Raw genomic sequence first — 12,777 nt, forward strand, 5'->3', positions numbered from 1 at the left:
GAATTGGTGAGAGGTCGTTTGACATCACTTAGAGAATGTGCGAGTTCAAGACTGCACTGAAGAATGAGGGATCCGAGATCAATCCCTAGTAAATTGATGAGAGGCCCTTTGGAACCATATGAAGAATATGCTAGTTTAAGACTGCATTATAGGATGAGGGATCCGAGATCAACCCCTAGCGAATTAGTGAGAGGCCCATTTGACATCACTTGAAGAATGTGTCAGTTCAAGACTACACTAGAGAGTAGGGGGATCCGAGATCAATCCCTGGTGATTGTAAAGATATTGCTCTAGAAAAACCAAGTCAATTCCCTTCAATGAGAGTGGTTGAAAGTCCCTACTAGAGATCTGTAGTTAGGAAATGTATGTCAAAGATATATTATTATTATTTCAAAAATAAACTTACATTCCCATTAAAGATTATACTTTATAAGGTGATTTGTTAGGATTTAGAGAGCCTCAAAAGTTTTGCGTAAAACAACGGGATTGGTAACTGAGGTCTATCCCGCGGTAGTTGAGGGGATGTGTCTAAAGTATCGACTCTGTGCATGGGTATCGCAATGGCATAAGCGACCCCCAGAGGGACTTGATGAGTATGGAGGCAAGATACTATCCTGAAGGTCATTCTACCTAAACTCTTATAGGTAGTGCAACGGGTTACGAGTGTTGAGAGCGGCAGATAGAGATAGTGATGAGGTCAAATTGTTACCATAGTTGCCAAGACTTGTTGGGGTGCCAACGTTTGATTTTGACCTTGAGTTGCCAACAAGGTGCCAAGGTTTGATTTTGACCTTGAGTTGCCAACAAGGTTTGGGTAAGGAGTTGTACCTGACTTATGAGTTGTTGAAGATTTGACTGGGTATAAATGTTTGTGATAACAAATATAATTGTCTTGAGTCCAATCTAAGGAGAGTTTTAGTTGTGTACCATAAAATTGCATGGAAACATCAAAAAAAAAGTTTTAGAAAATGATGTCTTTTTAATTAGTTTCCGACAAACGACGCAAATTGATGAGTTCTAAAATCCAAGATGTTTAGGAATAAGGCTGATGTGTTGAATAATTTTCTAATCTCTTAGTTCAAGTAATTTGATTCATTCTTCATAGTCAATATATCTAGTAACTTGATATAGAAAGCCTACAAGGTTTATAAGTGGTACTAAGTAATGCCTAGTAAGGCAGGTAACCGGTAATTGTGGTAGTAGCTAGGGGTGTTCACGGTTCGGTTCGGTTCGGTTTAGACTTAAAAAACCAACCGAATCGAATTACAGTAATTTTATAAAATATTAACCGAACCGGACCAAAAACCGGTTCAAACCGAACCGGTCCGGTTCGGTTAAATCCGGTTTTTTTGGCAAAAAACCGGGAAACCTAATCCCATTTGTTTTGGATTTTTTTAAAGCTTACATTAAATTGAGCTTTTACAGCTTTGAATTCACAGATTGTTGCCATAACTTGATGTAATGAAGAAGCCCATATATGATGAAAAAATGCCTTGCCAACTTGAGAATTACAAAACTATTACAGATTAGCAACACAATTGTAGGTTTCAAGAATATCATTAGAAGCACTTAACAGGGAGTCTTGCTTGTAGATGGACATTTTTTTCAAACCTGGGTATAGGATCCATCCCAACTGCCTTCTAGTTAAGCATTACATCTTGTATAAATTGCCAGCTACTGAAGAATACCCCACCAAAAATAGATAAAACCAAAGAGAAATTGTAAATAAATAATTCTCACAACATCTATTACAGTAATCGCAACATGAGCATACTATGGCAAATCAACAACCTTGTAAATAAATATAGGAAATGAATACATAATAGATCTACAAAAATCAGAAAAAAAGTAAAAAGGAACAAAAAAAATAAGAGATAAAGATTGAAGAGAGAGGGGCTCCAGAGCTGCTATTTGGTTATTAATCCATGAGCTTAGTCGGCTATACTTAAAGAAAAGAACAAAAAGATGGAGAGATGAGAGATACGGATGGTTCGTTCACCAGATCTACTTTGGGGGAGGAGGGGGGGTTGTGCTTAAAGCCTTAAAGAAAGGTTGAGAGAGATGAGAGATGAAGACGTTGGGTGGGGAGGGGGGGCTGTGAGAAAGGTTGAGAGATGAAGATGAAGATGGGGGCTGTGTTGAGATGAAGATGAAGAAACATGGGTGGCGGCTAGGGTTTACAAAGTATTTGGCGGAGAGTAAACTGGAGAGAAGAGAGGGATGTGGCACAACTTTTTCTATTTATACTAGCCTAGCCTAGGGACCTTTTTTTTGAACCGGTCCGGTTCGGTCCGGTTAACCCGGTTTCTGCACTACAAAACCGAAAACCGAATCGAACCGGGGTTTTTTCTACATAATCTAATCGGTTTAATCGGTTTTATTTTTCGGTTCGGTTTTTTCAGTTAATTTTTTATCGGTTTTATCGGTTTACTCGGTTTTTCAGTTTTTTTGAACACCCCTAGTAATAGCAGGTGGTGCCAAGTGACTGGTATCTGGTGCTTGCAAAAAATCCCCTTTTATGGATATAAGGACTCTCCAATGGTAAAGTTAGTAACTTTATAGAGAGAGAAAATACAATAATATTTTAGAGAGATAGATTCTGAAATATATATGCTAAAAATATTGAGAATGAAGAGATTGTGAACCTTTGACTTAAAAGATTCATGGTGTATTTATAACCCATAAATCTTACCCTTTTATGAGGAGGAGGGACTGAAGTATAATTGTACCCTTGTGATATTTTGAGTTGTATTCTACTCAAAATAATATGTATTAGATCAGTATAAAATACTAAGAAACCTACATGGAGTCCAAAAAAATTCTCTAACGAGTGTTGGGCTCGGGCACCTTGCCCGAGCCCATTAAAGATGAAAGTGGGTCTAGGCAGCGAAATGTTGGGCTCGAGCTTAACAACCCAAGTCCACAAAAGCACTAGGGTGCATGCCCAACATCCTTGGTATTATGTAGCAAGGCCAGCACCAACTGGGTGTACGCCCAGTGCATTACATGGTGCCCATGCATTAGGTCCATACACCCATGTAAGGAGAATTGGCTCTAGCTACTTGCCTGAGCCCATATTCCTAATGCGTGGGCTCGAGCTCTTTACCCAGCCCATGCTTTTTAGGTTTTTTTTTTATTTTTGCTCTTTTAAAGGGATTTCTTTAACCCTATTTTGGAAGATTTTTTTAATCCATTTTATTTGGATTCATCAGTACCCTACAATGAATGTGTTATTTACTTGCACATTTAACCTAAAATGTACTTATGAATTATCAACTTCTTATTCAAAAATCTTTAAAAATGATTTAATTAGTATGGCGTTTACGCTAGATAACTCATTTTACAAGTTACCTATGTGGTAAAGGTAATTATTCTCTATGATTATAACCATACAGTATGTCTACAACATCATGCCTTATGAGATAATCTCATATGACCAAGGTGCATAAATGCCCCGAGTCACTAGGTACACAAAATCACAAAACAACATAACACATGAAAATCACAATATTTACTCTCCTGCACACATTGTTCTCGTTCTTTTTTCTATACATTATTTTCCTCATATGATTTGCTAGTTTAAGCATTGAAAAGTCCCCTATCTCAATAAGAAACTTGTTTTGCAGGATTTTAGGGATTAGTCTAGCTTAATTTAATAAAAATTTCTCCAAAGTCAATTGTAGCATCTCATTTTGCCAATTTTATACTACTTTCTAAAACTACTAACACTTAGCCTTTAAGTTAGGATTATATAAGGAATATCCATGCCAACTTGATTGAGTGATTAATGTCTTAAATCATCAAGAAGAGTGCATTGTTTTACTTTCCTTGAAAGATTTCCATTATTTTCAACCAAAAAAAATCATTTTAGCTTGTTTTGTTTTACGTAACTTCTCAATGGGTTTTGATCCAAATAAAGAACACATCATAAATTGATAGGGTTTTAACAAGCAACAAGCCTAAAAATAATCATGTATTTTGAAGGGGTTGTTGGAGATGAAAATAGTAGAAGAGAAGAAATGATGAGAGACTTAATGGCTATTCTAATATTTTAAGATACATAACTTATTAGTACAAGCTTAGGCTTATCTCATTTTGCCAATTTTATACTACTTTCTAGAACTACTAACACTTAGCCTTTAAGTTAGGATTATATAAGGAATATCCATAGCAACTTGATTAAGTGATTAGTGTCTTAAATCATCAAGAAAAAGTGCATTGTTTTATTTTCCATGAAAGATTTCCATTATTTCCAACCAAAAATATCATTTTAGCTTGTTTTGTTTTACACAACTTTTCAATGGGTTGTGATCCAAATAAAGAACACATCATAAGTTGATAGGGTTTTAATAAGCAACAAGCCTAAAAATGATCATGTATTTTGAAGGGGTTGTTGGAGATGAAGATAGTAAAAGAAAAGAAATGGTGAGAGACATAATGGTTATTCAAATATTTTGAGATACATAACTTATTAGTATAAGCTTAGGGCTTTTTTGTCCTTATAAATTTTAAGGAAATTTTGTATTTATGTTTTTTTTTTCAATTTTTGCAGCTATATGTTAAGGTTTTTATACAATAAAGCAATTAGTTATTTTTTTCTTTTTAAGTTTCAAGTTGTATAATATTCTAGTGATCATTTTGGCCATTCTTTCAAACCATATATCCAACATGCAAGGACCTTATTTTGGCCTTATCCGAAAAGCTAATTTATTATATCGCTACTTGACATAATTGGAACCTCTAAAAATTAAATGGATAACTAGAAAAATGAAAAAATGGATTCACTGCCTAGGTTTTAAGGAAATATGAATCCTAAAATATGTACTTATTCCAGATATTTGAGTAAGGGGTTAGCTATGCTTAAAGGAAGATAAACATCACTTTTAATGTATTTTTTCTGAAGATAAGTTACCTTAGCTACATGTTTTCTCTTAAATCATTTTTATGCATGTCATTTACCATTTAGATTATTTTTTAAGCATATTTGTAAGTCATTTATCATTAATTGATGTCCGTTAAGTTAGCGTCAAGGTCTGAATCATAAGTCTCACAACTCAATGATTTTTTTATTTATTTTTTACCATTCAAAGCATGCTAAGCCTATGTCGGTTACTAGTACTAGGAGACTCGTCGACCTGACCATTAAAACCATGTTTAACCAAAACTCGTCGATTTGACAAAAACTCGTCAATATATATTTGAACTCATTTTAATAAAAACCATTTGTTCGATATACAATTGCCCTTAAAATTAGGACATTTGTTAACCTAACCATTAAAAACAAGTTTAATCAAAATATCATCAACTTAATAAAAACTTGATGAAAAATCATTCATTTTAAGATTAAAAACCATGTGTTAAGTCTATAATGATCTCTAAAACTAGAATATTCATCAACCTAACCATTAAAAAAGTTTTAACAAAGAATGTTAAAAGGGGAAACCAAGACATAAACCATAAAGGGAAAATACATTAGATTTCACTAAGGCTTATGTTATTTAAAACCATGGTACTATAATGCATATCAAAAGCTAGGCTTAACATGAAGCAAAAGCAACTTAAAAATACTAAAATGAAAGATTATACATGAATCAAAATATTTATCCCAAATAATGCATGGATTTATACCTTGATGAAGGTTACTAATGCTATTGCGAAAGAGATGCTATTGTTTCTAGATGTAAAGCCTCATAATAATAGTTTGGAGTTGGGCCTTTCATAAAAATTTTAGATATCGCTCTTAGATTTCCAACTCAGCTAAATTTACTTTATTTTTACTTCTATAACTCCAGATATAGGCTAAAAACCAAAATAGGGTCTGAGCTGTAATGAGCTTCTAAACAAATTCAAACTTCTCAATTTCTTCTATGTTTTGAACTTCAAAATGGAATAAATGAGTTTTAAACTCTCATAAAGGTTTTATGCATATGTATTATCTTTCCATCAAGACAAAAAAAAGCCTAAAATCGATGTGTTTAGCTCTTATTAGAACCCAAAAATCAAATATTATTCTGGTTTAACTATATCAGACTGCCTCTTCCAAATCAAATCTCTCTTGGTTAATGTCCTCTCTCTTTTTTTTCTCTTTTTTTTTGCTCCCTTACATTTATGTTTCTTCTCTCTCTTTTATAAGCCTCAGGAAAGGACCTAGAACTTCTCTTTCAAGACTCAATCTCAACCCTTAACTTTGTAGAATTAATCTTCACCATCCAACTCTCCTTACTAGCTATCTTTGTAATATATTTGTAGTTGATAAAAGATGTCTTTGTGGTGATGGCCCAATTGGTTTTGAAGGACAATTAAGGTTTTTTTTTTTTTTGCTTAGTTTGACAACTGAAACAAAAGATGAAATGATATGGTTTTTTGCCTTTTTCTACGACAATAACAAAAGGCACATGAGTTGTACTTTTATGGTAGATTGTAAAACATTTATAGCATGAAAAATGGTTTGAAATGGTGTCCTAGATGACAAAGTGAATTTTTATTGCTTGATTTTGAAGCAAATAATAAAGGGATGAAAATGGTGTTTTTTAGTTTGATTTGTAGCAAGATGGGCTAACTTTAAGGGTGGGTTTATGGCTACAATTAGTTGTAAATTAGTAGAGAGATGGAGACCGAACTTTGGCTTATTCTAATGAGAAGAAAAAATAAGGAGGGAATGAAAAGAAATGTTTCCAGAATTTTGTTGTGGACGTGAAAAATAGAAGAATTTCATCGTTTTTTTTTATTCTTTAAAAAGAATTGATATCCCAATCTTTGAAAATTTACTAACATGAAAATGATAAATAAAATGATTAAAAATTATGAAATGATTGAGAATTGGTTTAATTGCATCTATAATGCATTTTTCATGGGAATTTTATATTTTTTATTTTATTTGAAAACAAAGTAGAAAAAAGTGAGTGAAACAAGGTTAAAATCAGCTATGACATACCATTTCAAAATTGGGAGAGCCATCATGCCTCTAGTGTGGTAATCTTAGTTTTATCATTAAGAAAAGACCTCAAGTGTCCTACTTCTTTAATGGCTATATCAACTTTCTTATAGGGTACACTACAAAGGTTTATTTCTTTGTGGTTTTATAAGGGACTAGAGATAGCTAGATATAATGTTTGACAGAGACCATATAAGAAAAAATGACAGAAACTTGATCCTTCCACTTGGTGCATGCATGGTAACCATACAATGGTGGGGATTTTTAGTTCGATTTGATTTTTTATATAACAAAACCAACCAAACTAATTATATATATATATATATATATATATATATATATATATATATATTAAAAATACTCTATAAAACATGTGGGGAAAGTATTTTAGCTTTCCCCATATGTTATGGTTTTTATTTTCTGTTTTCGTATTTTTTTTCCATTCCTCGTATGTTTTTTCTTTTGTCCTTTTTTTTCATTTTTTTTGTTTTCCTTCCATTCCCCCATGCTTTTTCTTTTTCTTTTTCTTTTTTTTCATTTTTTCATTTTTCCCCCAAAATTATCTTCTTCTTCTTTTTTTCTTTTTTTTCATTTTTAAGTTTTATGTTTTTTTAAAAAAATTATCTTTGTTAATTTTATTTTTTTACTATTAAACTGGTTGAGAATTTAGTTTTATAATTTTTTTCTTTGAAACATTGTCGATTGCTACAGTATTTCTCCACATAGTTTTTGCTTTGCTATAGTGTTTTTCCACATGTTTTTTTTTCTAAAATTATTTTTGTTGAATTTATTAATTTAATATTAAGATGGTTAAGAATTTAGCTTTATAGTGTTTTTTCTTTAAAACATTTTAGATTGCTACAGTATTTTCCCACATGGTTTTTATGTTTTTTTATAATTTTCTTCAAAATTATTTTTATCGATTTTATTTTTTTAATATTGAGTTGGTTGAGAATTACAACTGTAGTTTTCCTCACAAAACATTGTGGATTGCTATAATGTTTCTCTACATAGGTCTTTTTTCTTTTTTTATGATTTTTTTTAAATTGTCTTTGTTGCTTTTATTTTTTTAATATTAAGACAGTTGAGAATTTAACTTTGTACTTTTTTTCTTTAAAATACTGTGGATTACTACAGTCATTCCCCACATATTTTTTTATGAATTTTTTCAAAATTATCTTTGTCAATTTTATTTTTTTAATATTGAGCTGGTTGAGAATTATAACTGTAGATTTCCTCACACACTATAGATTACTACATTGTTTCCCTACATGATTTTTTTCCTTTTGTTTTTTTATATTTTTTTCTAAAATTATTTTTGTACTTTAAAAAAAAAACATTATAGATTGCAACAGTATTTTTTCGTATAATGTTTTTATAAATTCATGACAACGCACAAGCATGTCATGCTCCCGCGACATCGCACAGGCATGGCATTGTGTGTGTGTGTGTGTGTGTGTGTTCGTTCGGGGGGGGGATGTGGCCAAATTCGGTTTATTTTTATTGAATAAGGGGCAAAATCAAAATAAATTCATAAAATGAATAAAATAATTGAAAATACTCAATAACATATATAAATGTAATCACAAAAATAGAAGGAAAAAATAGAAGAAGATATTAACTTATTTAAACAAAATATATAAATGTAATCACAAAATCTTGATGCAAGTAAAACCTATTCAAATGCTGAACTTGTTCTGTTTTTGTAGATTAGGAATAATAAGAGCTTCATGTTTTAACAAAAGAATGCAAATATTAAGTGCGAGCTGCGGGTAGAGCCGTAGAGGAGATCGAGAGAGAAGGGTGGGGAATGGGAAGGGGCATGCGACTGCGATGGTAAATTTTAGGATTTTAATCTTTAGAAGATAATTTTATGTTTATACCCTGTTATGTCAACACAGTTTTAAATTTTTTGATCAAATCGGTATGGTTTGGTTATGTTCAACGAAACCTTATACCAATGTCCTCAGGGCAAAGCCAGGCACAAACTGAAAAAGGAGAATTGGAATTTTCCTTAAATCAATGAACAAAGGGGGGCTGAACGACAAAACCAAACATGATCTTTTTTGTTTAATTTTCTAATTGATATTTTTTTCTTTCGATTAATTTTTTTTTATTTTCTTAGTTTAATTAAATTTTTTTTTCTCACCGCTGTAACCATACATTGACACCACCAATTCTAATATTGTGAAGATCTAAATTAAATATCAAATACAATAAAATGTCAAAAAACAGACGCATAATTGTGGTTTTTCCCTTCCTCGACCAATAATTGGCAATATATATATATATATATATATATATATATATATATATATATATATAACAACAAGAGGCAATGGTTTCTGTCTATCAAAATAATCTTGTATTTGGTCATAAAAGGATCTATAGCATCATCATCTTCCAGCTAACTATGCTATTTTCAATCTTCTTTACTTCCAGTAGGGTTGCAAAGAAATCCTGTTTCTCCATCCTTAACAGTCTCCACAGGACCACCACTATTGCATGCAATCACAGGCTTATGAGCTGCAAACTGCCTCCAAAGGGACGATGCCAAAGTGTTCATCCTACATTTATTTAACTATTAATTTAAAACACCCTCATTCACCTCAAAGTATGATATATGTGATAGACAAGTGCACAAGATCACACCTTAGGAGTATAAATGACACAGGCACTGTGGAAGAAGTTTATTTCTGTCAGCTGTTGAGCAGGACGTAATGAAGTTTACCCGATGAGAGACTCCTTCCCTTTCTGCCAGGCGTCTAGGTTCCACCAGATATTCAACATTCTCTCTCAGTCGATTATCATATCCGCCTGAAAGAAAAATTACATGCAAGCATTTAATGAGCAAACTCATCTCAAAGAAAATTTTCAGCTTGTCATCTTAATAAAAGATTTGAATTATTTCACTCTGTTACAAGAATACCAGCATTTTGCAGAACACTGCCTTCACAACATATTTGTTATCCATTCCACCCATTCAAAAAATGCTGTAGGAATTTGCAAAGTAATTATCTAAGAGTAATTTCAATGAATAGAAATCATTAGTGAAGGTGCATGTCCTCCCCACTCCCTCCCTCCCTCCTCTTTTTATGAGAGGAAGGTACATGGCCCTTTCTGCAACAAGTATAACGGGATAATGAAGATGCCACATCACAGGTATAAAAACCATTTTCCAAACTCATCAATATAAAAGGTTGGTGAGTAATGTAACCCAGGAGGGAAGCAAATTGAGACTTGCCAGCAATGGTCAAAGTAGCTTCAGTTAGACTTTGACTTTGAAGGGCATGTTCCGCAAGTGTATGAAGTCTGGCAAAGGCAGAAACTGTCAACTCTATGTTCTTTTTCCTTTCAAAGCGATTTATCGAGAGAAAATTCAGCCTGCACCACATGAAACAGATAAGAATAAGATTCTGAACTACTAGAGGGAAAAACAATGAAAGAAATTCTTGTTTGTCATTGCAAGAGCCCGTCTAGAGTTATAGGATGCAAGAGATGTACAATATTTTTTTGTTACTTGTAGGAATGAGGAACATCAAATTGATCCATGTTAACTGCAGGGTAAAGAACAGCAGGTTGGATTTCTCGTGCATGAAGATGCTTGAATGTATTCGTGAACATAGATGCAGTGAATTTACTATTAACAAGTATCATATCTGCCATTCATGCAGTCCCAAAGAGCAGTTAATGAGAATTGGTAGTTTCAACTTTCAACTGGGACAAAGTTAACATCAAAGAGATATTTGATGTGAACAAAAAAGAAAAAAAACAGAATTGGGAAACAGACCAGTTGTAATTTCTTCTATGAAATCAATGGGTTTCCTATATAACCTCCAGAGAACAGTTGTATGTTGAGCCAGCAACAAATCCAGAAAATGACAGTAAAAAACCACCTGGATAAACAGGACTATTGTAAGAAACCTAAGGCTAAAACCTAAATAATAAATCATATCAATATCAAAGGCATGCAATACCTTCATTGATTTTTTAAGTTTCCACAGTGGGATGACAACAGAGACCCGGTGAGCTAATATAACATCAAATAACGGCCACAGGATTAGCACGCAAAGGGCAACGAAAATGCACTGCAAATATGCACTTACAGCATGAAGACGATAGAATATATGTAGAGGTAGGAAAGAACCATATACAAGAGCCACCTAATTGTGAAACACCATATCACACACAACTTCAACAAGTCCATACAATCATGACCTTCTAAGCACTAAGATTTTTAATGAAGAAAGTCCAATGTTTCACTTTTACTTAACATATAAAGTTTTCTGCAAGAAGAATTCAAACCAAATGCAGACTTTGATATGGATAAATGACAATAAACGCAACTTACCAGCCACAGTTTCTTCGAGGCATCGGTTTTTATCATGATGAGCTGTAAGAACATGAACATTGTGGCCAAGGGATGCAAGTTCAACAGCAGCATCAACTATTAACCTTTCAGCTCCTCCTATAAATCATTATTATGTACGAAAACAATCAGTTTAAGATTCCAACAGTTGGCAACACAACCTGTAATATACAATAACACTCATACATTTGAAGAAACAAAAATCTCTTTTCTTCGAGCCAAATAATTCAACCCCTTCTACCAAATAAGCATTGAATTTTTCTATGCATCGTTGGGTTCAATTGGCTTCGTTATTTTAATCGTAAAAAAAAATCACCCATTGGTAGTTCAATTGATACCAACAAATTCCCAGAATTGAAAAGGTAGAGAATAAAAATGTAAGGCAGAGAAAAGGGTGAAAAGTGATGCAAAAAATACCTATTCCAAGGTCTGGATGAATGGTGCCAATCTTTAATTTCTCTCCATTCCTTTGCTCCTCTTCGTTTACGGATCAGACCTGAAGAATATAAACTGCCTTATCAACAAGATCGATAAGTTAATTCACTGAGAAATAATCCTACATATCTTGAAGATACCTATCCAAAAACTAATCATTAAAGCCCTAATCCATTTTTAGGACCCTTTATACTGTTGCTTCTCCTTTGAAGACCTTGGTATGGTTACCTACCCTAGAATAGTACCATTTATTGACAGTATTCTCGAAACCTATATATAAGGTATACTTTTATCAAAGACTAGATGAAGTCTTAGAAGAGGTAGCCAGGATATTTAAGATATATCAAATTAGGAAATTCAGTGAAAAGAATGACTTTGAAGGGCTGAGATAAAAGGTGTTTAGGGTTTGCCGAAGTAGAAACCCAAGAATCTGAATACAAGTTTGGATAGGAACCAAATACTAGCCTTAGGGATCTTTGGAACTGTATTATTTCACACCACTTCGGTATAACCAATCTAAAAGATGCAAACTTGTTTGTTAAGTTTGGAAGGGACAGGATCAACTCATCAGTTGCAATCCTTACCAAAACAATTTTATCCCTGAACCACTGTAGGAAGACATGAAAAGGTTCCATAAGTGTTCTGTATAACTACTCTACATTGGATTTGGATAGCGAGCCACATAGAAACTGAGATTCCAGTATTTAGATTATTTTCAAAAACCCACTTGAGAAATCTATTGCAGGCAGTTAGAGTAGATTTAGAAGTATGGTTTGGAAGTATATTTGGAGGCAGTTAGAGTATATTTGGAAGTATATTTGGACGTATATTCTGATTATTTTTTAAAATAATTTTTATTTAAAAATATATTAAAATAATTTTTTATTTTTTAAAAATTATTTTTGATATTAGTGCATTAAAATAATTTAAAAACACTAAAAAATATTAATTAAAAAAAATTAATTTTTTTAAAAAACATTTTTAAAATGCAAAAACAAACTTAATTTTAAAGTGGGTTAAGAAATTTCAAGATCTACCA

At 32.6% G+C, this 12,777-nt stretch overlaps 1 protein-coding gene and 1 long non-coding RNA gene across 5 annotated transcripts; both read right to left on the bottom strand.

Moving 5' to 3' along the window:
* Nucleotides 1-9,088: 9,088 nt before the first annotated feature.
* On the bottom strand, nucleotides 9,089-9,751 carry LOC133703710 (uncharacterized). Its single transcript, XR_009843920.1, has 2 exons — nucleotides 9,587-9,751; nucleotides 9,089-9,501 (listed from the first exon to the last, which is right to left on the bottom strand). It is a non-coding gene; the product is annotated as an uncharacterized LOC133703710 (long non-coding RNA).
* A 430-nt stretch (nucleotides 9,752-10,181) lies between these two features.
* Nucleotides 10,182-12,485, bottom strand: LOC133703696 (uncharacterized). 4 transcript variants are annotated; one of them, XR_009843918.1, is made up of 6 exons: nucleotides 11,879-12,316; nucleotides 11,721-11,799; nucleotides 11,286-11,402; nucleotides 10,912-10,964; nucleotides 10,725-10,830; nucleotides 10,182-10,318 (listed from the first exon to the last, which is right to left on the bottom strand). XR_009843918.1 is itself a non-coding variant. In XM_062128304.1 (6 exons), the coding sequence occupies exons 3-6, from the start codon at nucleotides 11,376-11,378 to the stop codon at nucleotides 10,314-10,316; spliced, it is 315 nt and encodes a 104-aa protein (XP_061984288.1). In that variant the 5' UTR covers nucleotides 11,379-11,402; nucleotides 11,721-11,799; nucleotides 12,323-12,485; the 3' UTR covers nucleotides 10,182-10,313. The 4 variants fall into 4 exon arrangements, 1 of the variants encoding a protein (XP_061984288.1); XM_062128304.1 differs by lacking the exon at nucleotides 11,879-12,316 and adding an exon at nucleotides 12,323-12,485 and having other exon boundaries at nucleotides 10,912-11,022; XR_009843919.1 differs by lacking the exon at nucleotides 10,912-10,964.
* Nucleotides 12,486-12,777: the final 292 nt, after the last annotated feature.

Source organism: Populus nigra, chromosome 1 (assembly GCF_951802175.1).
Source record: "Populus nigra chromosome 1, ddPopNigr1.1, whole genome shotgun sequence".
Taxonomy (NCBI): Eukaryota; Viridiplantae; Streptophyta; class Magnoliopsida; order Malpighiales; family Salicaceae; genus Populus; species Populus nigra.

What these genes read in the sequence shown, in the direction of transcription:
- LOC133703696 (XM_062128304.1), bottom strand. Translation starts at nt 11,378, where the DNA reads ATGCTGCTGTTGAACTTGCATCCCTTGGCCACAATGTTCATGTTCTTA. An exon ending in CCTCGAAGAAACTGTGGCTG is followed by an intron (nt 11,023 to 11,285) that starts GTAAGTTGCGTT and finishes GCATATTTGCAG; the next exon opens with TGCATTTTCGTTGCCCTTTG. An exon ending in AACTTAAAAAATCAATGAAG is followed by an intron (nt 10,831 to 10,911) that starts GTATTGCATGCC and finishes CTGTTTATCCAG; the next exon opens with GTGGTTTTTTACTGTCATTT.